Raw genomic sequence first — 27,743 nt, 5'->3', positions numbered from 1 at the left:
TGCAAGGGTTTTTTTTTTTTTGGAATTTTAGTAGTAGCGGCAGCTGTGGTGTGGGAGGAAGTTGATGTTGGCTTTTTTTTTTGTTTATCTTAAATAGTAAAACTGCTTGTTGGTATTACTTGGCGCAGGATATTGAGTGTGGTATTTTATCTCTTTTTTGCGGCCATTTTCCGTTGCTGGTTTTGGTGCACAAAAACCCAAAAATGGCTAACGACTGCGAATGATGGCTTTTAAAAACTAATTGGTGTTTGTTGTTTAATGTTTTCGCTGTTTTAGCGCGCGCCCTGTTTTTGGTAATTAGCTGCATGTTAGGTGGTGTTGTTGTTGTTGGTTGTTGCAGTTAGCGGAATTGTATTTATCAAGGCTGCTGCGGCTAAGTTAAGCAGCAGACCGACGAGAATAGGATCAGCAGCAATGTTGTCATTATGCTGTAAAAAAATTATTAAATACACAAAGTCAAAACGCTAGACATCGCCTGCTCTACCTTCCACTCATCACCACACTGCTTACCAAATTTTTTGTTTAGTCCTTTTTTTTTATTTTTCCTCTTCACCGCATTTTTTTGGTCTGTCCTAATGTTGCTTATTATTACTGCACATCTACAGCAAGTATTTAAACTCAAACCCACTTTGAAAATTTTAGGTGTTTTTGTATTTTGTTAATCCCTCAACGTTTAAATGCCAACGACAACAGCTTGACCCTTACTATTTAAGCTCAAATGTTCTGTCCTTTGCCGCGCTGGGGCTGCTGTGGTGGTTGATTGGTTTGCTTCTCTACTATTTATATGTATATCATTCCCTGTGGAGTTTTTGCCTACCATTTATCAAGTTTAACAAACTTACATACATTAAACACATACTTTAAATTTATGTATTTACTTACCCAGGGGCGCACCCAGGAATATATTTTAGGGGGGGTCTTATATTTCTGAAGATATATCACCGGAAAATACGGAAAATTTGCTTCATATAATACCCTCTTTAAAATACATTTATGCCAGTTTTATGTACAGTATGTAATAAATAAATAAACGTTTTAAAATTCATATACTGCACTTTATTTATAGATTAACAGAACTCAAACGCTTTTAACCGACTTCAAAAAAAGGGAGGTTATCATCTCGCCGGAATACATAACTTTGGACCACGTGAACCGTTTTCAATAATCCTTTTTTTATTAGAATGATAGTACCTCAAGGTTCGTCCCGTAATTTGTTTTAGAGATCCGATCATTGGATCATGAAGAAATTAACGGTACTCCTAANCCTCTGCCCATTAGTAATGCCAGATTTGTGGAGGGAAATGCGTCATTGCTGAAAAGCTGCTCTGTGTGAGCTGTTTAAGCCAATCAAAATGGCGTGAAAATTTACAATTTAAAACAGTAAATGCAATAAGAGTAGCAATAGCGACGAGAGTATGTGCATTAGGGTGGTCCTTAAAAAAAATGTTCAGTCTCGTTAATACCACGGTCACATATAAATTTTGGTCCCGATTGGAATCGGTTAAGACGTCTTCATAGGGTAATCTGAAATTTGACCCCTGTGCGACACACCTTAATCGTCTCCAATCGGGACCAAAACTTGTATGTGAAATCTGAAATCTGATGTAAGAATTTGCTTCCTACATTTAAGGACCACCCTATTATATTTACTAACATATATATGGCAGATTTTCAGCAGTGAAAAATTATCAATTGTTAAAAATATCCAACTTGTAGTTAGCTTTTTGGGGGGATTTCGATAAATACCTCACTTTTAATAAGCTATGACAAAACTAACTTAAAGTGAGTTGTTAACTCGCGCAAGAGTCATGCAGACGCAAACAAATATTTGGTTTCTTTACAAGTCTCAATTTTTACGGTCATCGCCCCACAGTTTAGCTTTTTTCAAACAAAATATATAGTCAATAGCTAATACTAGTGTTCGTGTAAACAGACTAAAGTAAGGTATAAGTTAATGTCAGTCCCTGCTGGGTAAATACGTTTTAGAAGTTTTTTTTTTAATTATTGCTTGGGTATGGGTAATTTTTTAAATTAATATTACGTTACTCAAACCTGGAATGAGAGTAATAAAAGTTCGTTATTGAAGTGGTTAAGAGTCATTTGTATTTATATACATACATGGCTGTCTTGGTACACACACATACATATCTTTACATGTACATTAGGGTGTACCACCAAAATTAATTTATTATAAAATTTATTATATTTTAAGACTTATGCCAAAATATATCGGAAAAATATTAAGATTTACATGAGCAAGACTTTTTGGAAAATACCATCAAAAAATGGTTTCTTTTTGTTTCCGTTGATAAATTTTTTAAACATTTTTATGCAGACCTTTTAGGCTTAACTACTTCTCATCTGAGTTGATTTTTTAGAAAAAATTGTTTTGGAACCTAATTTTATTTATCAAAAACTATGTTTTATCTGTATTTTCAGATAGGCCCAGCTCATGTAAATTTTAGTATTTTTATGAAATTTTCGGTGGAAGTCTTAAAATATATTTGCGATGGAAAAACAGTACCGATTTTTTTTTTTTGTGGAGAGTGATGCACCCTGATGTACATATTTTAAATATGTACGCTAAACAGTAACCCTTTTTCGTTAATTAATTTTCAGATCGAAGATACAATTTTGTATCGCTATTTTAATCACACAAAGTAAAAACTGCATTTTTTGGACAAATATTTTGTGGTTGAAGTTTTCATGGTCGTCTTATATGATAGGCAACGTTGATCAATGTCGTGGGAATAATCGCAAGGCTTCCGCTCTGAAAGTACCCGCTAGTGATGGTGTAGGAAGAGGAAGGCCTTCTCGGTATTCTTAATTGGCGTCATCTAGCGAAGCGGAGAAATGACTAAGAGAGACTTTTACTTGCAAAACACAATTACAGATTTTCAGGCTCTCGACCATTTTCGAAAAGTTCTGAAAAAATTCCGTGACAACGAAACCCAATAGTCCGAAAAATCTGGAAAAAGCAGAATTCTCCTGAAATCTCAAAACGCAAAAAAAAAATCCGAAAACCCACCAAGCCTTTAACTGTTTATCAATGCCTAAACACAAATAACCAACTCAAAAAACAGATTGCAGATCTAAATTACAATAAAAACCAAACTTTTTAATTCCGAAAACATTTATGAAAAGTTTTGAAAAATTCCGAAAAAACGAGACCCGAAATTCCGAAAATTCTAGAAAAAGTCCGAAGAATTCGAAAAAATACCGAAAAGAGGATACTCGAAAACTCACAATCGATTCCGAAATGTTCTGCAAAAAAATGACGTAAAGACTAAACCCAGAAATGTACAACCGATGCCGAAAAGTTCCGGAAAGTTCTGAAAAAATCCCCAAAAGTCGCATCCAATTTCGAAAAGCACCAAAAAACATCAAGAAAAACGAAACCCCAAATAGTCATAACCAATATCAATTGCCGAACAGTTCTGACAAGACTTGAAAAATAGCCGAAAAAAGAAAACAAGTGTTACAAAAAATTTCTAAAACTCCCGAAATATTCATAAAAGTATCGAAGAAATCTCTAGTAAACGAAATCCGAAAAACCGAAACAAATTTCGAAATGCCTCGAATAATTCCGAAAACACGAGACCATAAAAGTCTCGAAGCATCCTGAAAAAATTCCGTAAACCATAAAATTTACAACCAGTTCCGGAAAGACTCGACAAAGTTCCGAAAAGTACGGAAAAATATTACGAAAAAACGAAACCGTAGGAGGTTCCTGAAAGTCGCTTAAAATTCCGAAGGGTTTTCAAAAAAAAAACAAAAAATTCCGAAAACACAAAACAAAAAGTGCAGAAAAATCCGAAGTGTTGAAAAAATTTGCGAAATAACCGAACCCTAAGAGTCACAAACGATTCGGAAAAGTCTCGAAAAATTCCGAAGTCCTGAAAAAAATAATGTTACAACCTTGATTGGCACTGTAAACGCCTGATCGATTCTGGCCAAAGAAGGGAGTCTAAATCGAGTTTTTTTTAGTTCTTAGCAGGGACGTGAACCGGATGAAAAATTTAGTCGGTTCGGTTCAGGGGTACGAACCGTTTTTGCACTTTTATATTGGTTGGCCAAAGCGGTATTTTTGGTCTTTGAACCGGAGTTTCGTATGTTACGGGGTATCTAGCCAAAGAAGGGAGTTTAAACCGACGTTTTTTTAGTTCTTAAGATACTTAGCTTAAACACTGGAAGTCGTGAGCTGCTTGAACCGGGCGAGAAATAATCATTATTGGCCACTCCCTGGTGAATGGCAGTCAAAAACTTTCTTTACATGCGTGGACTTCCGCGCCCGTAAAATTTCTCAGCACATTTCAAAAAAACTCTAAAAAATTCCAAAAAGTGCTGAAAAAAATCCCAAAAAAATCTTGAGAAGCTTTAAAATCCGCAAAAACTACGAATCATTTATCCCTTCTATTTTAAATGCTTAAAAATAAATTGGAATAATTACTACACTGAGCCAAAAGCACAATGTTCTTTTTTCAACCAAGTTATTAGGTTTAATCGCAAAAACTATCAGATTTTCCTGTTCGCGTACACGAAAATCCGGCAAAGTAGGGGAAATTGAGAGACCAAATTGACATTTCATTCTGATAAAAAGCTGCTAGTTTCTGCTGGAAAAATTTTTGCCTGCAGCCATTTGCCAGAAAGAAAAACAGTTGATCAAAGTTTTTTGTTTTCAATTTATCAAAATATGGAAACTTATTTTAGATTTAGATTTGGATTTATTATTATGATTTTTAAGTTTGAAATAACATATTAGAACTGCAAATGTATCGGAAGAGAGCAAATACTCATTTACTCGTGTTTGATTAGCAAATTGCTTTAGGAAACAATTTAATTTATATTCTTTGCATATGTTTTCTGTTTTATGCTTTTGTATGTAAACAAAATTTCGATCAGCGTTACTAAAAACTTGCAAGTTTTTAATAGTTTTGCGTTCGCATATTTTTGTTAACATTTCTCTCTTTGAGAGAGAACAGACAAAAATGGATTAGAATTTTGCTGCTGAGAGTTTTCTGCTCGAAGAATACTCGAATAAACCTATTGTTTGATTTTTTTATTGTTAATACACCGATTGTAAGGAATGTGATTGATGTTGAACATTTGAAAGCGCATTTGTATGCCTGGATGTAGTTTAACGTCCAGAGATGCTTGCTGTTATTTGTTAGTTTCCAGCAGGTGTGGGTTCGATTGCCGTCAGAGGCGACCGTAATTTTTTCGTTTTTTTTTTTTTAATAACGAAAAAGCATCTGTGAAGTGCAGAACACGATCAAACGACAAAAAAATTAATTCAAGTTCATAATTTGAGGGCAAATTTACAGAACGGCTGTGGCTGTGTGTGTATAGATGCTCGCGTTTATTTGCTAACTATCAGAAGGTCCGGGTTCAAATCACGTCAGAGGCAACATGTTAAAATGATTATAAAAATGTTTGGTTTTTGAAAAAATCGGCAAACAAAAATTTGTTTTTAATATTTTTATTGAGCTTTGTACCACGATTGTTTATAAGGAAAAATTGAAAAAGCAACAAAGTCTAAGCGGTAGAAGTTATAGCAGCTATTTCGGAGATCACCACATCTCTTCATCAGACTTCTTTTTTCTAGACTTTACTTAACGTAAACAAAAGTGTGGTTAATATTACCAAGCCATTACTGAAAATATCAACCATGGCATTGTTAATATTAACCAAAATTCACTTTGCTTCTTTTCAAGTTTGAAGTTGGCAATACATATTAACAAATTTTTTGTTGATTTTTTTATCAGTGTATTTATGTATTTCTTTATCAAAATATATCAAAAAAAACTTGATTGATTTTGTTAAAACATAAAAGCCAGAATAACCGCATTTTCTTTGTTCGACGAATACATTGTCTTTAACTTGAAAAAAAAACTAATTTTCTCCAAAACTTCTAAAGAACACAGAGTACGCAGGTATTTTAAAGCTTGAGGCTCTCAGTGACATTATTTTTAGGCTTAGCCATAAACCCTTGTAGAACTTTTATAGGTAAATAATATGACTTCTTTTAATCCCCCCAAACGTATCTGTATGCAACAGTGTGAGTGTATGCATGTAATTGTCATTGAATTTATACGCTCCGCTAGCCATAAATATCGAAACACTGATTTACTCCGTAGGGATACATCGAAATCGACACCGTGATGAGAATTCTTTGTCGCTATTGCAGCCATGTCATACAACTAAATCAGCCCAACCAGGGCAATGTACTGCTCCTTACACCGCTAACACAACAAAATCCATGTCTTTTTATACGATGCAGCCCAGCCCACACCACTCGTGTTATGCAAAATTGAATATAATAAAATTTTATGCGACTCACCCCCGCGACTTTTCTGCCACGTCGCATTGTGTGAGATTTAGCCAATCTAGGATGCCAAAATGAAAGAAAATTTACTTGAAAAGCATGCAAACACAAATTTGCAAGCTTGCAACGATACCACAATTTTGAGTGATGAAATTGAAGTTGTGCGCGTTTTTTTGCGAAAAAGTTTTTTTCCTATTAAAGGTCAATACTTTCACTAAAAATGTTTACTATACACGACCCTCATATTTGCTCTTAAGTATTTTAATTAAATTATTTTATAATCAGTTAATAGGTAAGACAAATTTCAAAAATCTTGAATCTTTCATAGACTATAACTTACAAGTTCGGCGTAGTTCGGCTATGACAAAGCATACAGGATAAGCGTACGCACTCATAGAACAGACTTAAAAATAATAAAGCCTTGCCTATTTTTTGCCCAAAGGCATCTTTTTATGAAATTCGCTTGAGTGAGATAAAAGTGAAAAGCCATAATTTAAGATATATCAGCTCGAAATTTGGCATGAGGGGTGTCCCAGTAATAAGCACTTTTCTTTTGGGAGGTGATAGGGGAGGTCTAGACGCAGAAAAAATCGTATTGGCGGTTGATCTAAAATGGAACCTTGGGGAGTTATTGTATTAAGAATGTGATCGGCAGTAGTTCTAGAAAAAAAGTCTCACGCCTAAACGAAAAACCTAGTGAAAAACTACATATGAAGCTTTTTTAGCTAATTGTATCAGGTTTTTAGAAAAAAATATTTTGAGGGTATTTTTTTGAGTTTTTAGGGAACTCTGGGCATTATAAACTGGAATTTTCAAAAATTGTTGGCCCGTGTTTTACTTTGGCGGCCAATTTGGTATACAAATATATATAATTTTTATTTTTTTTTTCAAATTCTTCATAAGATTTCCCTCAATTATATTTTTTTGGTTTTACTCCTGAAAAAGCATTCTCCCAACTAATATTTTTAGGGTTCGGCCATTTTGGTATTAAAAAGTTCCCATTAACCTATGTATATTTTTAATTTTGTTTTTTCAAAATCGTCATGAAATTCCCTTCAAATTTGCCTAGTATATGTCATACAATTTTTTTGGTTATACTCTGGAAAATATTGTTTCCAACTAGTCTTTTTAGGGTTCGTTCGAAACTAGTACCCTTTGACACTGGTTGCAACTAGTTATTCATAACCATATTGAAGATTATGTTCTGCTTAAAAATCAAAAAAAAAATAAAAATTTGGCAAACATTTAATTTTGACGTCCTAGATTGGCGAAATCTCACACTGTGTGTCGCCATCGTTCAGCCGACCGTCCATCCGTCCGGCGCTTGGCGCTTTACTCAGCCCGGCACGTACAATTGTCACCCTTGGGTAAAGTGAAAATGGTCAGCTAGCTTAGCAGCGTAATTTGCCATACAGTTACACAAAATAACTGTTTTTTTTTTGTGCTGACACTGCGCGCATAACGGTAACTACTATACTATATGTACATATGTACATACATATGTATATTGCGCGCTTTGTTTGCACGCTGTAGCTTCATAACTTTTTCAACTTTTGTATTTTTTTTTTCGTATTTCCGTTTCCCCACGCTCTGCTTTCGAGTTGTTATAATTCCGTCGCCATTTTTATTTACACTATAGTTAGTGATATTGTTGTGTTTGTTGTTGCTGTTACTGCGCTGTGTGTTGGAACGGCGTTAGCATAGCGTTTTACAAATTTATGAATCGCAGGTAATTAACAATGGAAATGCAATTCGAGCGGCTGCCCTATTCTATATAACTAAACGTAAATACAAGTGCGAAGGTGAGTGACTAAGTGAGTGAGTGAGTGTTTGAGTGAGTTGGTTGGTATCTGTACAGCCGGAATAGCCTGAGCAGCCTCTAAGCGCCAGCACTTTTCCTGTTTTGCGTCGTGGCACTGCATTGCAGTAGAATTCGTACCTTCTATTCATACATACAGCATTGCTGTGCCTTTGTCATGCTGCTCCTGTACGCGAAAAAGACTAGGGATCCTGCCAACGCTTTGATTTGTTAGCTGCTGCTATTCGCGTTTACTTTACTAGTCCTCATCACGCGCGCACTCCTATTTTCCTTCCGCCCCGCACCTTGCCCTTTCCGCTTGTCAACGCCACACAATTGGCTAAAACGTTTTTCCGACAACGTTTAAGTTATTTTAAATGACAATGTGGCGTGCAAAGCAATTTTAAAACATTTGCACAACCTCAACTGCGTTAAACTATAACGGTACTGTTTGTGCCATGTAAATCGTAAATTCGTATTTATATTAGTACTTAGTTGCTAGGTGGTACACATTTGTATATACATATACATATATATGTAAAATGCAATTACAGTTTGTTTACAAGTTAAATTTATTGTTGCTAACGAGTTCGATAAACCCCCGGTGTTACCATAGTATGTTTGTATGTATGTACATATGTAGTATATTTAAGTAGAGGAGTTTAAACGATTTCTATGCTTATGGAATAACTAATATCTCAATTAGTAAATATGTATCTATGTAGCTGCATATATTTAAGAGACATTTTCCTTTGAAAATGCGCAAAAACCGAGGCAACTGTATTCATAAATTTCCACAAGAAAATTTAATGTTGTGTATGTAAAATTTTTCTTTCCTTAGTTTAATATGTATATAAACACAATACAGATGACATAGTCAAATTTAACTTGTCTACAGAATGGCACCGACGCACAGTTGGACGTCCCCATATATGCTACGGCCAAAAGTAGGAATCGTGCTGCAAATTCGCAGAAATTTCGTATATGTGCTATTCTGCACTTAGGAATGAAGAAATGTGGAAAATGGTAAAATTCGACGCACTGCCAGGCCACAGCTCTAGTGTGCGGATATGCTAAATGTTATCAGATTTTGTTGAAATTCAGAGCATGTGCTGGTTTCAACCAGAAAATAATAAATTTTAAAGAACGTCAAAATCGGTTTCAATTATCGTACACCCGTTCTAGAACAATTGGCACACATTAAAAAAAATTTCTTTTAATGAAATTTCGAGAACCCCGAGTCGTTTACGTCAAAATTTTCCAATTTGTACGGTAATGATGAGTTTTTGTCCTAAAAAACTTTTTTAGGCTCCACGCACTAAATTTTATTAATTTTGGGCAAAATTAATAGACACATTTACTTTATTTCCAAAGGAGTTCCTATTTCTTCCTTTGAAAAATTTATAAAACGAAAACGTTTACAACACTTGCATACTAATTTACGTGCATAATATGTATCTGCAACGAAACTTCCAATTCTACCTACATTTTATACAAGAAAAGCGGAGCTTAAGCAAGCAGGACTTTTGCCATCGTCAAACAGATCTCGTCCAGAGAAGCCACCACTTTTGGCTGAGTGTTGAATACACGGTGCGACTGTAAATTTTACACACACAAAAAAAACTTAATATATTCGCGATACTATGGGTAAATTATAGTAATTATTAAAATTAGTTTTTCTCTTTGACGTCAGAATTGTTTTAAAGGACTTTGAAATTTAAAAGTATGACTATTTCAAAAAATGATTTAAAGAATTGAGTAAGTAAGTAAAAGAAAAAAATCCGCAAAATTATAATAGAATAAATTTTTTGTGCGCAAGTACGAATGGGTATGGAAAATGTCCTTTAAAAAATTTTGTCCTAAATGTCATTGAAAATGTTCAATATTTTTTTTTTTTTAATTATTGTTTGAGGTCTAATATATGCACGACCTCATCATAGAACTTCGTCCTGCAAACTTTATTACCCTAAAAAGATTAAATTTATTAAAAGTGCATCTTCAATACCTGTTCGTCCTTGAAAATCAAAAAACTTTATTGTTTTTAAATTCTAGAATTTTCTATCTCATTTGGTACCCAATTGTTATTCTACATTGCACTGATTTTCTTAATGATTTTTTTAATTAATCATATCTTTAAAATTTCAAAGACCTTTGAAAAAAAAATCCTGAGCCCGTACCTGGCTGAAAATATGAATTTGTATGAAAAATTCTTACTGATTTTGATTGGTACCACAATTTTCTACGAATCTGCTTTTTCAGATTTCACGAATCCATTTATATATTTTTACCTGAGTTTCGCATCTTCTGGTCTTATCTCGCAGCCCTACTCTGAGACATTCAATTCGGCTACCATCCTATTGTAAATAGTGTCTTCCAGGCTCAGGTATCAACTATAATGGACGCTATAAACGAACTTCGTAAATAGATGTTTTTCTTTTGTGACAGCTAGGCAGCAATCAAATCTGTTAGTTCTGTCACAATTCAATCAAAAATTCTACTGGAATGCCGCTGATCTCTGCAAGAGAAAGCTAAGCAGAACAGCCTAAATCTTAGTTGGGTTTCCCGGTCATTGGGATATAAATCGTAACTGTATGGTGGCCGAACCTTTGGTACTCCCAAGCTGATTTTTCCGGGCAAAGAACGCATTAGTATGCCTTTCGCAACTTTCAAGCTGATGTGAAGTAAATTTATCAATATTCGCGCGGGCAGGAGATGGGTGCAAACTAAGCTAGTCGAATTTCTAGGCAAACTTGGCCTTGGTAGGATCGAGCAACGTCTTAGGGGGTTTTCGAGTTGCCGGTGGCTAATTTTTGTAAATTCAAAGGTTTGAACAAAAAATGCAAAAATGTATTTTTCATCTATGTACTTGAATATCATTCTTGCTCTTTCCTTTAAGTATGTAGATGTTATATTCTTCGGGGAGCACTCCTTCAAAAATTTTTTGCAGCAAAAAGTTTCAAACGGCGGTTTTTTCTGCATATTTTCAAATATCGAAAAGCACGGCAAAACACACGTATAAGTTTCTATTTTTATCTATTTTGTTATCGATATTTTTATCGATTTGTTATCGATTTTGTAATCGATATTTTCAACTATTTTGTTAGCGATACTTTTTATCGATTTATTTATCGATTTTGTTATCGATATTTATCGATTTCGTAGTCGATTTTGTTATCGATATTTATCAATTTTGTTAGCGATATTTATCGATTTTGTTACCGATTTTGTAATCGATATTTATCTATTTTGTTATGGATATTTTGATCGATGCCAATATTATTATCGATTTTGCTATCGAATTTTTCATCGATTTTGTTATCGATATTTTATTGGATGTTACTATCGATTTTGTTATCGATAGAGCATAAAGATAAAAATGAGGATTAATGTAATTGGAACGAATAGGGGCAGAGGTAGGGATCTAGATAGAAAAAAGACAAAAAATATAACCTTAAGCAAATGCAGGTGTAAGTATGTATGTGCATGTGTTATGTATGTACATTGGCTATGAGACAAAATATGTGATATGTATGTATGTAACGTAATGCCGAATTTCCACTAGGCATTGAAATGACAAAAAATATATGCCAATAAAAAAAATGCCATGTGGAAATGAACTTAATGGCAATTTTTTTAATGTAATGACACGATTATGTTTTAATGCCAGACTTTGTCATTTGTCATTTTTGCCATTTAATGCCAGCATTAGTTTCACTTCTCCAGTGTGGCCCAGGCGCACTTACTTTTTTTATAGCCCTACTTACAGGTCTATTCTGCGCTGGTAATAAAAAGTTTGTAACCGGTAAATAAAGTTCCTGTCCATTTTTAAACCCTTTTCGCATTCTGTATACTCTTGTAACCGGTAAATTTTGTTACCATCTCATAAGCTGGTAACAAACTATTGCCCCGTGAAATATGCAATGCCAGAATTTGCACAATTCTTCATAGCTGAACTTCTGAATATTTTAACTGCATTACCAACGTACCTAGAATCGCGGTGACAAGAACTGGTAACATTTTTTGGTAATACAATTTTCCGGTTACAAAATCTTCGGTAACGTGCAGAATAGACCTGTTAAAGTGGAATATTAATACCCAAATTAAAGTCCATTTTGAAAATTATTATTTTCTATTTAGCAAGCTATATGTTAGTTTTCTTTTTTGTTAACCACACAAATATTACCTTCATTATTCATTTCCATTCTCATATCTAAGTATGTTTATCACTCGAAGACTTATTTCAATTCGAACTACAAGAATGCTGACTAAGACAAGAAAAAATATGTAAACTTTTTGTAGAAATGCCAACTTTAACAGCTGATATCTCAACGGAAAAACTCTTTCTGAAAATAGTGTGTATGCACTTTTTTGCTCTGGAGAATTAGTTAAGTGTAGGGATAAAAAGAAAATCGATTTATCGGTACTTTAAAATGTTACTTTTGGCCAGCAAATAGTAGCTGCCAGAACATAGGGCATCGGTTCGAGCGATTGAGATTTCTTTACTTTAATTTTTGTATTTTTAATTTTTTTTTGTTTTACATAAAATACATAACTACATGTGTATATGTTTATATTTAAAATGTCATTCGTGTTGCCACTTGCATAATTTTCAAGCCAATATCTGCTTTATGGAATTGCAGTCAAAGACCCACTCTTCGTTTATTGAATTCTCAAGTTAAAAAATGTATTAAATATAATGAAAGGTAATTGGAAAAATTTAAAAGTCCTTTGGTATACTGGAGAATTGGAGATCTCAGTGAAAAAGCGGTATCTATGGTGTTTGTAAAGCGAGTTCCAGCCTGTCGGAACATTCATACAACACCGTTCGCATGCGTATGTAATTTCGCAGTTCGAATATACCACATCTACTTGGGAACCTGCTTAAACTAAAAGGATTATATCATCATATTCCCTCAACAAGCCAAAATTGCCTATGTAGCTCGGGGGGGTTTCTAAATGCTGGTAAACAAATTTTTACTTTTCTAATATACTTTCCCGTTGAATTTTCTCATTCAATCTTTGAATTAAAAATTTCGGAAGTAGTCGCGGAAATAATACCCCCTATTCAAGCCATTGTTTGTTGCCACGTAGTATATAGATGCATGTAAGTATTTCTAAATTTAGCGAGCATTCGAATCGAATTCCATATTGGCAGTTCATATTTTAGGTTAGTCAACATACGCAGCTACAGACATTCAATTTATTCGCCTGCGCCACCGCGTGCAATCAAAATCGATTCAATATTTGTGACGCTTTTAAATTAGGTTTCACGCTTCATGGCAATCTCTTAAGTACTGTTGTGCGTCCATTATTATGGGCGCCTTGGGGGCTTGCACTTTGAATTGGAATTGTTGTGCGCAGCGTGAAGGTGACGAAATTAATTTGTGTTAGCGTCAGACGTTGCTTTTAGTGTGCAAATATTAAATGTGGTTTTTGTTGCTATGGTTCTACTTTAACAAAAAAAAAAAAAACAACAACTGTGTTATTACAGCTCACTCAAGGTGTTGCCACCACGCAGCGCGACACGGTTGTCACGTAATTTAAATTATTTGCGAAGTTTGCGTTTTAGATTCGTTATTGATTCAAGACGTGCAACATTTTGTGACATACGCGCATACGCTATTTTCGGTGATTATGTCGATAAGAGTTGGGGCAAATATGGGTGAGGGGGTAAGCGCCAATAAGTATGAATGAAAATCTCTTGCATACGGCATGAGATTCTCGAGGCCAAAGTATCTACTCTCCTCAGCCTTGTGAACGAACACCAACGTGGCATTCAAAAATATTCATAACCGCAATCACTGAATTACTTATTCCTAGTAGCAGACAAACCGCCTGCCTAGTGGCCATTTAAATTTCGCTTAATTCTGCTCAAATCAAAAACATAATTCAGTTGAAAAGCAGTTGCAAGCCACAAAGCCAAGCATTTTGTAGAATTATTTTAAGCACAATCAGGAGATCCCAGTTAGGCATTTATTACCAACCTTGTCGCTCTGTGCAATTACTCTTTCTCATTGTTGCTCTGGTAGCATTAAAATGGGACATCATGGCGAAATTTAGACCGTTATTGTACTTTGCAACTGAAGTTCAAAGTGCTGCGAGTCTGTGTTTTGGTTCGGATGGGTGGATGGCGTTTAATTTCAAGGGTAAGACTTCGACTCGCAAGATTTTTGGGTCTATTGTGAACCTCTTGCAGAACGTTCTGGGAAACAGTCGCATTTCAAATTTCCGTACTCGGTCTCGTTACAACTCAAATTTTTGCTGATTTTATATATTTTTTTCCTTCTTCTATTTCATTGCACCACTAGTCGTTGTGGTGGCCCTCTTATCTCACGTAGCCTACCAACATTACGAGTTCCAGAACTGTCTAACTTCAAAGGAGTTGATTCCGTTGCAATCTACTTGACATTTTTTACGTCAGTGGCATAACTTAGCTACTCAAAATTAAGCTTAGCCACTTTTAGACCCACTCATCGAAACAAAATGTATGTTGCGGATAAGAATATTCTCGAATAGAGCATCCCGAGTTTGGCGGACAAGAGAAAGTGAAATGAACACAAATCGACTAGCCATGTCTTCTTGGTTTTGAATTTGAGACAGTTTTAATTTTCAGATCTTGCCATCTTCTTTTTCTCACTCATTAAGCCAATGGACCGTGCTGCGTATATGGGGGCTTAAAACTAGGCTGCTCGTGTCTAGGCCTTAGAGTTGATGGCGTAGGGGAGGAGGTGGTTAGGCAGCTGTTTTTCACTTCGTTGTGAAACTAGAAAAGAGCCGGTTGCTCCATTATGAGCTTTTGCAGTTAAGCCATAATGCACCTTGCTTCTGGTGGAAGCTTCATCTTTCTGGTGTTGTTAGATAGAGAACGACCGCTGATCATAATATTGTCTTACCGGGTGCTCAGGCTAGTGAGAACGATATTTCGAAGGATGTTTTTTTGTGCTCTGGTAAGCTGCTCCTACGAGAATGGAAGTTCTAAAACGAATAGTTGCTTTTCACGTCTTGTCAATCTCCTTGTTAACCCCGAGCAATGTTTATTTGTCTGCACACCCAAGTTCTAATGGCTAGCACCTTGAGCGCCTTATTTCTCGCACGAAGATTGATACAAGTAGCAGTTATGTGAGGTATAGGCTGTCAAATATGATACTTAGGACTTTGAGTTGACCTAGTTACTGCCGGTTTGTTGGTACCTTCCACTTTCACGTTGAGACTTAGGCCGAGCGCCTTTGTCTGCATAGTGAAAAGTACGACGGCGAAAGCTTGAAATTCCGGTCAGTTAAAGAGTCTAGAAATATCCCATAAATTTCCGCAAAGCCTCTTTTTATTCTGTTGGCGAATGATGAGTTTAGAAACGTTGAGGTTTAGTAGTATTGGGGAGAGTGCGACCGCCTCTAAAAGCTTAAACAGACGGCAGTGCTGATCCGGACTAACTCGGACTTAATCCGGATCAACTGCAGTCAATTCCCGAGTTGATCCTGATCAACGCTGCCATCTGTGTATGCTTTAAGACGAATCCTGGTTTAGTTCTACGCGATTTGGACTTAATTTCGCGTACTTTAACCGACGACCGCCGGCCGCCCGATCCTGCGCTTCGTAATGCGGATTAAGTCCGCATGCGATTAAGTCTGACCTGCCACGTCATAGACGTTGGCCCATATCGTCACTTTTATGTGTCGTTAAGCTGGGATAATAGTGACTTAGAAATATGAATGACAAACTTTATATACAACTAATACGTTCAGAAAAATTTCCATCATTAACTTAGCCGGCAAGGACTAAAATTTAATTTGCACCGATAATATCATTAATACTACGTTCAAATTGACGAGTTAAACATATTAAATGGGCTTGAACAAGTTAAATGAACAAAACGTGTTTATAAACAATTTAAGTCGCATGCAATTTTTGTTGGAAAATTTAACCAGTTAAATCATTCAACTCGTTCGAAAACCAGTTCAGCGCCGAGTTGTATCAGAAAGTTGTCTACTATTATTTATATTAACTATTTTAATTTATTCATTTTTTTCTGTTATTTTTTAATTTCACTTCCTTCCCTCTAATCTTTAAATCTTATGATTTAAAAAAAAAAATATTCTATTTTTTCAATTTATTTTCATATTTAAATCTTCTTGTTTTAAAAAGAAACTAATTTTTTCTATTTCATTATTTTTAGCCATTTTGTCTTTTTCTTTTTAAATTCGTTTTTAATTATGTATATTCAAAAGTTTGTAATGAGCTTGAAACCGGTTTTCCACATGGGTTTTCATTAAGAACGGCCTAAAGCTCAATAATAATTGTTGAATAATTTTATTTTTAATAAATATATTTCTAATTTTGTTCAATTTTTAGTAACTTATTTTGTTAAAATTCTCTTTTTGATATAACTTTTTCCTTTTTTAACTCAATTTACTTTCAATTTTTATTTCTTTTTAATTTAGTTAATTTTTTTAGAAAATTTACTTCTAAAAGAAAAGAAGAATAACTCTGAGGCTTCCTCGTTAGCAGATCTTTTAATTAGTCCATCGAAAGACGGAAAAGAGCTTTGAAGATAGCTACCAGCATTGACAATTGTCTTACGAAGGACTTTTGTCATTTTAGTTGAAAACAGATTGACAGATTTTTGGTTTACTGGGTATCAATATTTCCTTTTATTAAGTATGTATGAATGAATCATATATGAATATGTATGTATAAATAAGTATAAATATCATATTCTTCATTTACACACCCGCCCTCTCGTCATCATAACTTCCTGCCTTACAACAATGCCAGGAAATTTTAAATTTTTGCTGACTGCTGGTTGTTGGTTGGCTGAAAACGATGCCGACTCAACTAAATTTTGGCAGTTCAACTGAACCGCACTGAACTTCACTCAACGGACACATACAGTCAGTGAGTTGAGAGTGGCAGAATTTAGAAGTAGCAAAAGAGAAGACGTACAACGAGTAGTAGAATTGTGTGTGTGTGGCGGCAAAGTGCAGCCTTCTTGCCTGCCGACTATGCAGATTTCAAAGGCATACGCAGCAGCCAACAGGCAACTAAGAAGTCACTTTGCTTTTGTGAAAGTTAAATTCAAAAGGTTTCGAAACTTTTAGCCAATTCTCCTGCCTTCACTTGCATACCTCCCCCTGTATGTATGTATGTATGTATGTATGTATGCAGGAGCAACTCTACCCTGCGACCGTCAACCGCATTACCAACGTCCATCTTCATTTTCATTCGCTTTCATGGTATGCCAACGTCACGGTTTTCATATATTCAATATGTATGTATGTATATGTATGTAAGGATTTACTATATACATTAGATTTTCATATGCATATGCAGAAGTATGTAGATACCTATGAGCTCCCCTTCCTTGCCTGCTGTGTAGCAGCAAGAAAAAAAAAAAGATAAAGAAATCCTTGAAAAGTTCGCCTTTTGCTTAATTAAATTTTGAGAATTTGGCATTTGTCGAAAATAAAGTGCGTCGTAAAATGCGAATTTTGCTAAAAGTATCTGTTTTCCCCCGCCTGCTCGGCCCTCTCACTTCATTGGCGCGTATTCATACTCGTACGGCTACACACATGGCAGCATTACTCCATTACTTCATAGATCATAGGGAAATGTAAGAAATATTTATGCACTTAAGCATACACATACACTCATATACATATGTACATGTTGTATGTGTGTGTGCCTGCATTTCAATAGACTGGCACACTTTATATGTATGTATAGTATTTTAAGCCGCTCCATGCAAGCATCTTCAAGGATTTCTTTTCACACAACGAATCGCACGCATGTTTAATGCTTTTGCCATTTACTTATGTACATGTGCTCTGGCATGCGCTTTCATACATATTTACTTTCATACGAATACATATGTATACATACATGTAAATACATTTCTGCATACCTACAATCAGTTATCAGTTGGAATTTTGCTTTGTACTATGACTCTTCAAGTTTGTGTGAAGTGAATAAATGAAGTTTCGTATGAAAGCTTTTACGTGGCTGCTGTATGTTAGTATGCGTGTGTGTGCGTGTGCATGAATTCCGTGTGATTTTCATACTCAATAGTTACAAATGATTTTATGCAGTTACAAATGTCAACTTATAGCATATCAGATATAAATGTCACCTCGTCCTTGCGCTGCTATCTTACTCTTTTACTGCCAACTAGGCAGTCAGTCTTTTATTTATTTTCGGTTTTTTTTTGTGTTCGCTTTCATGTCATTGCGATTTTTAATAGAATCGTTTTGTATGTATGTATGTATGTATGTATGTAAGTTTAGAGCAACTAATGCAATGAAGAATGCCAATATGCTCCAAAATTGAATTGCTTTGAATTGAATTGAATTGCGTTGCATTGCATTGACTGGAAGTGAAGTGAAAAGCATGAAAGGAAGCATCTCTCTTCAATGCTGAGCATTGGATTGTCAATGAGCATTGGTGAGACAGCCATAGCGCCAGTGATAGCGACAGTGTATTCTAAGTGATTGTGGCGCGCAAGTATTGAAGTCAACTGATAGCATGTTATGGTATGAAGAGGAAATGGCAAAATGTCAATTAAGTGGTTTTGCACAATTGCTACAAGAGCAAAGGTATTTTTATTTCACTACCAAAAAATGTATAATATTCAATGAATATTCTTCACAATGTTGCCTATTTACAAGCGCTTGTAGTATGTATAACAAAATTTTCTTTGTGACACATTTTAATATTCCTAAATACGGACATTAAGTAACTGGAAATGTCCTTTGTTATGCCAGTTTTAAATAAGTAGGCAATAGAATTATAGTTTCTTAAAATTTTCGAAAACTATAAAGTCTGTGCCAAGATAATATGGCAAATAATTCGTTTGCAAATTTTGATAGCATACCCTCTATATTTGTGCTTTTTAGCCATAATAACATATATGTTTATGAAGTTTTATGGCCGTACGATGACGATAACCCGTGCCGACTTTTAGCTGAAGTTTTAGTTAATAACTTAAATTAAGGCTACCAAATCGTCCATTGCAAAAAATTCGATATGTTTCCCATATTTCAACACATTTATAGTAAATTTGCATATTTAAATTTTTAATAGGATAATAGGAGATTTCTGCCTAGGACATCGAAATTAATTAATGGAAAAAGTACATCCTGTATGTCCTGGAAATTTGGCATTGTAGATTACATTGGTTTACAGCAAATATGTTCAATGGATGCCACTATCCAATTTCTATGTAGGCTCGGTGATTCCGAAAATCGAGATAATATTTTTTTTCTATGGATACGTTTTCGAGATATATGCAATTTACCGTTATTCAGCTTAAAACAAAATTTAACCATCTTAAAATGAGATACGTCAAATCAAAGTTAATAAAATTTATACATCACTTTCCGATACGACTAGATAGTTTCAGACAAATTAATAAATTATTTGAATTTTTTTTATTTTTTTATACAAAAATTTAAAAAACCAAACTTTAACAGGATCAAATTTAAAAAATAACAGGTTCTGCGCCAAATTTGTGCATTTGTGCCTGTTCTGTTCTAAAAAAAAATTAAGTTACAAATGAAGAAAGAGAGGGATAAATAAAATGAAAATATGCAAAGATTTTTTGTATGAAAAATGAGCGGGAAAGAAAGTTACTCATACGCCACGTTCACCTGACTAACACTCATTTCTGCTCATATTTCATACAAAAAATGTTTGCGCATTTTCATTTGACCACGCACTACATCTTTATATATCCATCGCTTGTCTTCATTAGTAACTTGATTTTTTTTATAACAGAACTGGCTTTAGCACAAATGCAAAAATTTAAATTTTTTAAATTTGTCTTGTGTTTAATTTTGATTTTTTTAATTTTTTCATTAAAAAATAAAAAAAAACTGGATGATTTATTAATTTGTCATAAACTGTCAGTCCTATCGGAAAGTGATGTATATATGGTTTGTCTTAAAATTTTATAGGATAATTGAAGTGGGTTTTGTTTTTTGCTTAAAAATTACTTGCTTTAATCCAATTTGTTTTATAATTAACATTATTTTCTTTTTTAATAATTCTTTTTTAATATTTAAATTTTTTATATAAATATTAATATTAATTTTTATGAACTTATTTTTGCATTTCCCCTTTTAATTTAATTTAATTTGTTTCTTAATTTAATTTAATTTTAAAGAACTTATTTAATTTTTCCTTTTAGTTTCATTTTCTTTAAATTTTAGATTTTGTACTTAAAAAAAAATAATAATATTTTACATTTTATTTAATTGTAAAACATTATTTTATTTATTTTTTTTCCATTTAATTTTTAGATTTTACTTTTTTATAAACAACATATATCTTCTTATTTCATTTAATTTTTAGGATATTATTTAATTTTTTGCCTCTTCATTAATTTTTTTTTTTAATTTTTAGATTTTGTTTTGAAAATAAAAATATTTTTTTTATTATTTATTTTTTAGCCTTTAAGTATTAGATATTTTCTCTTTTTGATTTAATATATTTTTCCAATTATTATTAAATTACATTTATTTTTAAAAATATTTTGTTTATTTTTGCTTTAGTTTCTTTTTAATTATTTTTTATTTAATTTTAAATAAAATAAGTTTTTTGGTTTTAATAAGAAAAATGTATATATAATTTAATTTAATTTAAAAAAAAAAACTAGTTGCTAGAAGGCCTTTAGCATAACGCTAAGACCTCCTCGAAACTAATAAAGAGCTTTCGAAAGATAATAAAAAGCTTTGAAGATAGCTGCCAGAATTTACAATTGTCTTACGAAAGACATTTGTGAGTTGAAAGACAGTTGCCAGAACTGCCTTGTTAGTTGAAAACGATGTAGAATCTGCGCCACTATGTTGATAAGATAATCAAGTCTCTCTAAGCGCTCAAAAAGTATTTAAAGCTTTAGAACTTACGAAAAGGATATTGCATATTTAATATCGAAATAAAGTCAACTCTAGAGTTAGGTGCAGCATTTTTTTTTACACATCTTTCATTGAAAATTAAGTCAAAAAGTTGCAACTAACTGTAGGGACGACTTTATTTTGACTACGAATATTTATGCCTCAATAACTCGCTGCCTACAATTGTGGCTTCTTAAGTTTATCGCTCTACATATGCGATATTGTGTCCAGTAACCGAAAGTCTTTACCGCATTTTCAAGCCTACTCAAGTTTACTACAAAATCCGCTTAATACTTCCATTCAATCTAAAATCATGAATAAAATCTTGAAGTGTTTTTTTTTCTGAAGGAGCTTGATAAATAATAAATCCAGTGTGTCAAGCGTAATCCCAGCAAGAAATAAACATGGAAGTTATGCTACGTTACTCGCACTAAATACCCCCGCCCTCAGCTTAAATACAATAAATATTTTTTTATTAACTAGCAAAATCAATGTTTTGCTTTTAGCTTTGCTCCATCGAAAGAAATTACAATGTGATAATATTAATCTACTTTGTTTGCCATTTCGCACACAAAATCAAAATCGATTTACTTTGCCTTATGGTAATGCTCCGCTTGCCACATTTCGTTGCCAACTACAATGTATGTAGTAGGTAAATGCAATCAATGCTCCTTCACTTGAAGCTGCAAGTGCATTCAAGCGTGTTTTTTTAACCATTACCATTTTGTAGTCCTGTTCCATCTGTATCCTATTGCTATAATTTCGATTATATTTTTATGCCTTCCCTCCCAATCCGCTTGTTGTGCATTATTTGCATGTCCTGCAAATCCTCTCGTTACTGCCACTATTTAAATTGTGTTTTTTTTTATTTTTTTTTTTTTTGTGTTGGCCATTGAAGTGTTTTTCTTGTATTTTCTTTGCTTTTGGTGTTATTTTTTTTCATTTTATATTCTCTTTATTCGTGTTTTTGCTCTACACTAATTCCATCTTTATATTCCCCCACGGCCGCTGAGTATATCATTACGACGCTATCCACTCATCGCTCAAATCGTTTATTTCACCGCGTTCTGCTTATTTATTTATACAATATTTAGTGCACTCACATCCACTCATACCCAATTTCTCTCTCTTCCATTTTCTTTTATTACAGATAACGAGCTATACTCTGGCACTGTGGCCGATTTCAGCGGCAGTGATCCGATTATCTATCGTGAGCCTCTACAGACGGAGCAATACGACAGCCTAAGCCTCAATGGTAAGTTTACTGCTGGACAATGAAACTTTGTATTCATTTTGTTGTTGTTTATAGCAAATCGTAATTGCATTACGGTTGCGGTAGCAGTGATGTTGGCCAATTGTTGGTTGGCTTTTCTGTGGGTTGTACTATTTTTGGTAATAAGAAAGAGCGGGGGTGAATGATAGGATGGCAGTGCCTATGCTAGGTTCTGAGCTACATATTTACGGCTAACTGCCTTACTGACTGACTTACTGGCTGAATGACTGAATAGTTGACTACTTACGTAAGGATTTATATATGTACTCAATATGACACCTTGCAACAATTTTACACACACAAAAATAAATTTATGCTCAAAACTAGAAGCCAAAAATAGTAAAACTACTTTCTCTATAGAATTAAAAAAGTTTAAATTTTTGGGTTCAGAAGAACGAATAGATAGGTAGTGAAAAAGCCCTATAAAAATTTTATCCGTGAATATCCTTGAAAATTTCCAATATGTGTTTTAGAAAAATGTTATTTTAAGGACTAATATACACACGACCACAGCCTCGAATTTCGCCCATCTACTTTTATTAGCTTAAAAAAATTTAATTAATCAAAATTACATCTTCAATACCTATGCGTCCTTGTTTGCCAAAAATCTTAATTTTTTTAATTCTACAGAATTTTATCTTTCATTTTATACCTATATTATTATTCTATATTGCACTGGTTTTTTTTTTTAATTATTTTTTAAATCAATCATATTTTTGAAATTTGAAAGTACTTTAAAAAAAATCCTGACGCCAGAGAGAAAAACTAGAAAACGCAGTTTCACTATATCCGGCCGATAGTTTCGCATCTATATTGATTGTTTCGAGTATTTTAAATTTTTTGGTTTTTGTCGCACGGTGTTATCATACACACATCTATTTATGCATACATGCGTATATAAGCTTACTTAGTCCTTTATAGCTATTTATGTGTCAATTTCATGCCTTTAATCATATTTACTATTTGCTATGAGCTTGAGCAAGTAAAAATAATGTTCAAAGCAGTTGAATAGTCTATATTGGCTTCCCAATTCCATCAATCGTTGCATATCTTAATTATAATACAGCCCGATTCACTTGAATAGGTACACATATTTTCATCAAGATCTAAGCTTTATACCTGGACTTGTGGGCATCAGAAAGATTTCTTTTTGATCTCATTTTAAAGAATGATTAATTTCGATGAAAAGTGGTGACAATTAAGAAAACGTGCTAATTAATTTGGACTTGATTCTACTTTTTATCAAACTACGCAAAAATTATGCTTATTATTTTGATGCACTTGTATAGGCACAAGAAGGCATGGCCTCCTTATGTGTATAGAAAAGTTATTAAAATTGCACTTAAAACCTTTTTAAAAATTTAAAGGATAATTAGAACCATAACAGAGCGAGAACTGGTGAAGCAGGCGCACCTTCAACTGCAAAAAGTTCATAAATGGAGGGCTTCACGAATCCAGGACTTTGCAGGCGATCTGTCATACATAAAACTAAAGGAAATGCAAATGACCAGAGCAGTTGAATTCAATGGAATCAATGGTATGCTTTTGTTGGTTTAATCTAGTCCTTTTCTGGCATCAGTAAAAGGATTGGCAAATTGAGTTTAAACGAAAACACCACGCCCATCAACTCTGTAAATTAAAGCCTTTTCGACTGTTTTTTTTTTTTGTTTTTTAACTAAAATACAAAGTATAATATTTTGATTTTGTTTGCTTCGTAACGTCCAACGTTCATTTACATTCCATGCCTGAATATAGAGCCAAAACAAAATTTTAAATTTGTAAAATTTTTCTCCGAAAGAACGCCTAGGCATCGGGCAAGAACCCAACAAATTTAATTTTTACTTTGGTAATGATAGTTCGGGGTTTGATAAAAAAAAGTGCAATTATTTTACGATTAAGCTTAGAATTTTCCTAATAATTTTTTGGCATATTATAATACTCCTTTATCATAATTCACAGATGAACCATTTAGTCGTACTTAGGATCCGCAGTTCAGTGAAAATTTGTTCGAAGTATCAAAGGATTTAGCAGAACATTATAGACAAGTGTGTATTAGTATTTCCTTCTTTATGTACTCTTACTTTAGCTTTCAAAGAGAGTTTTCTCGCATGCCCCACAGATCTACTGTTTTGCACTCAATCTCTATTGATGTCTTTCAATGAGACGTCTACTCCAAGGCTCTTCCACCATTTTCATGGAATGTGAGTCATATTCAGTTCTATATCCTCCAAAGAAAGAAAGTAAAGTTTCAAAGTTGTGTCATCACTATCCCCAAAGATTGACCTTTAAACCAACAGCATGAGCTATGTATGTATGTATGTCAGCGGTGCACACGGAAGTCTCTGGGAGCTACTCGGCTTTCACATACAAGTCGTGTGTGCGCAGCTAGCGAACTGTTGCGACGCTAGCAGCGAATTAGTTTCCGTTTCCCTGCAGGAAACTTAATTAATTTGAAAGTAATTTATCAACTACTTTATTTTCAATGATAACTAATTGAAATTCTCACTATTTTACCTGCAACGAACTCATTTATTTAACATGGCAATGTCCTAGGTATCAGTCAATTACCTTTTCCTGCATGTATTTTCAACTAATTTAAAATGCATTTGGATTAAACAACTTTAAGGTTAATCGTTTGAATTTGCACTTCACAGATGCTTTTTCATAATTAAGAAAATTCGAATTTAAGAAAATTTAAAATTAAATGTTTCGCCTAATGAGATTTGAACATGGACACTCATGGCCGCAACCAATTGTAGCAAACATCTTTGCACGCTCAGCTACAGCCAGACATGTAAATTTTCAGTTTGAATTGTGTGTAAGCAGCAAGTCGACTGTCCAACTCCGTATTTAATTTCAGCTACTTTAAAATGAATTGCGTTTAAACAACTTCCAAGCCAGTATGTTTTTTTTTTTTTTTGAAAACGTTTGCATTCTGCACTTCACAGATGCTTTTTCATACTCCAAGACACAAATTGTTTCTTTGAGTAAAAAAAATTATCGAAATTCGAAACATCTACTCATTGTATTTATTTTAAAGTAGTCCTTCAATTAATGATATTTATACGCAATCATGTGAATAATATAAGTAGACCCGATTTAATTCGTTTTTTTTTTTTGAAGTTATAACCACGACAATATAATTTGCGGTTCCAATCACGTTTTATCGGGAGAAATTTCTACATTCTTCAAGCATACACCGAGCTCCATGCAATACTTAGCCGGTCTGTACTTTAAGGTTTTTCTCCACTTGATTTATGATAAATTATCTAATTTATCTTTAATTTACTAAAAGATTTTACAAGGCGAAATAACCGGAATTTTAGCAAATTTTGCTTATAAATCATGGACCGTAAAATACGATAATGTGAATTTGCTTTAAATAACGGTGAGAGATATTTCACCCGCCGGCGATAAAAAAAAAATCGAAATCACCATAACGCGCATCACTAATATTACCATTAACATTCACGTTTACATTCAAAACTTCGTTTTGTACCAAATACGAAATACAGGTACATTCATATGACCTTTCATATAAATTCAAACGTATTAAGAATGAAAGTGCTGGCAGAGATTTGAGCGTTTGGTACAAAAAGTATTTTCGATGTTGAAATTGTACTTAAAATCGGTAAATTTTACTTTTTTACTTTTTAAAACTAACATGGATGATTCCCGTCGTATGTTCGTACTGCTAAACAGATTTTACGTGATTTGAATGTGTTACAAAATGTATATTGTACATATTATTTTTTTTAGGTACATTTGTGAGCTTTTAGGTAAAAGTTTTTCCTCAAATAAAGTACAATTTGAAGATTTGATTTTCCATCCCTTATATATACCCTAACAAAATTATCTTATACTAGAAAAATTAGCTTACAAAAAATCCATAATAAATTTTTTTAAACAAAAATCTCCCAACATCCACTGCTACTTTCAACAAAATGTGTTGTATATTAAACTGTTAACTTTTAATTAAATGCATTTCAGTTTGTATATATGTATTTATATTAACAATATTTCATAAATCTTTTACATTAATACATACATTTTTCTCATACATAAACTCATGCATTATTCATTCACAAATTGTTATAAATTTTTTCACTCTCTTTCTCTCTCCTTTTGCAGCGCCAAATTTTGTTAGCTCTTTTACACAAGGCGACTTCGTGTATTTTTTCTTTAGAGAAACGGCTGTGGAGTATATAAATTGCGGAAAAGTGCGTAAAGAAATGATAAACCACATATGAATATACATACATGGAAATATTTTTTCTTAAACTCATATATCATATACATACACTTACTCTCTACACACAGCATTTTTTATATTGTACATTTATATCTACATACATTTGTATGTATGCATGTAGGTAGCGCGAAATTAAAACATTTGTCACGAATGTTTTTAATTGATTTGAAAGCGTAAAATAATTGTTGAAATATTTTGTTTTTCGTTGTCGCTTTCAAATGCACGCACACATGCAAACGGGTTGAAATGTTTTAAAGAAAAATAGCGAGAAAGTTTATGTTGGCCGCCATTTCGTATCTTTTTACTGTGAAATAGCTTGAAACTATAGAAGTTATTATTTCGTGGTGAAATGTGAAAAAGCGCGTAATTTTTTATGTAATGGCAAATAAAATTTACGTGCGAAATTTTTAATTTAAAAATAACTGGAAGCGAAACCATTTCAAATGAGTGGTAAGCTCGACCTCGTAAGCTTTTTCGGCAAGAGTAACGGCAAAATTCCAATGGATATTGTAATTACAAAAAAAAAAATGTGTTTTTTTTTTACGAAATTTATCCTTAAAATTTTTGCTATTCAATGTCCCGTGTATATACGGCATTAGTGTCAAAACCTTGTGATTAGAAATAAGATGGATTATCCGATTCTCACAACCTGCTTTTCGCCAATTCCATGTGAATAAAAGCTTCCCCTGATTAATAGGCAAAATAAAAATAAAAAAATTGTTTTTGTTCTGCTTTATAATTTTTGAAAATATTTGTTTACATGGAATTCGCGATAAGAAAAAAGTTTACTTTAAATATTTGACCAAGAAAAACTGTTTAATTTTTATTTAGTTCAGACTAACGGTACTCCAAATTTTTTATTTGCTCGCTGAAGTCGGTTGATTTCTTTATGCTAAAAAATTACTTGTTTTTTTCGGGGAAAGTTTTGTTTAAAAAATTTATATATTTCATGATTTATATGATCCAAAACGGAAAAAAGTGTCACGTAAAATATATAATAAATATTATCCAAATTCATTGAAACATAAAATCAATATTCTTGTCAAAATGAGATACCTTCACTTAATTGTGAATAAAAGCGAAACGCGTCCATCGATTTTCATGATCTATGTCTCATTTTGCTTAAAGGTTATGTGACTTTGCGTGAAAGTAATACGACTTGCCTTTTTTCCGTTTTGGATTTTTTATGAATTTAAAAAATAAAAAAATTT

General features: G+C 33.4%; 1 protein-coding gene across 1 annotated transcript in view; it reads left to right on the top strand.

Moving 5' to 3' along the window:
- Nucleotides 1-27,743, top strand: part of Sema1a (semaphorin 1a) — a 441,797-nt gene that overhangs the window by 350,148 nt on the left and 63,906 nt on the right. The window contains 2 exon segments of the mRNA XM_017616838.1: nt 22,158-22,262; nt 26,412-26,500. Coding sequence (XP_017472327.1) covers nt 22,158-22,262; nt 26,412-26,500 — 194 coding nt within the window.

The sequence above is a fragment of the Rhagoletis zephyria genome, unplaced genomic scaffold, assembly GCF_001687245.7.
Source record: "Rhagoletis zephyria isolate East Lansing unplaced genomic scaffold, Rhagoletis_zephyria_1.1 Rzeph_scaffold_00028, whole genome shotgun sequence".
NCBI classification, from domain to species: Eukaryota; Metazoa; Arthropoda; class Insecta; order Diptera; family Tephritidae; genus Rhagoletis; species Rhagoletis zephyria.
This window is presented reverse-complemented; position numbering and strand designations above follow the sequence as displayed.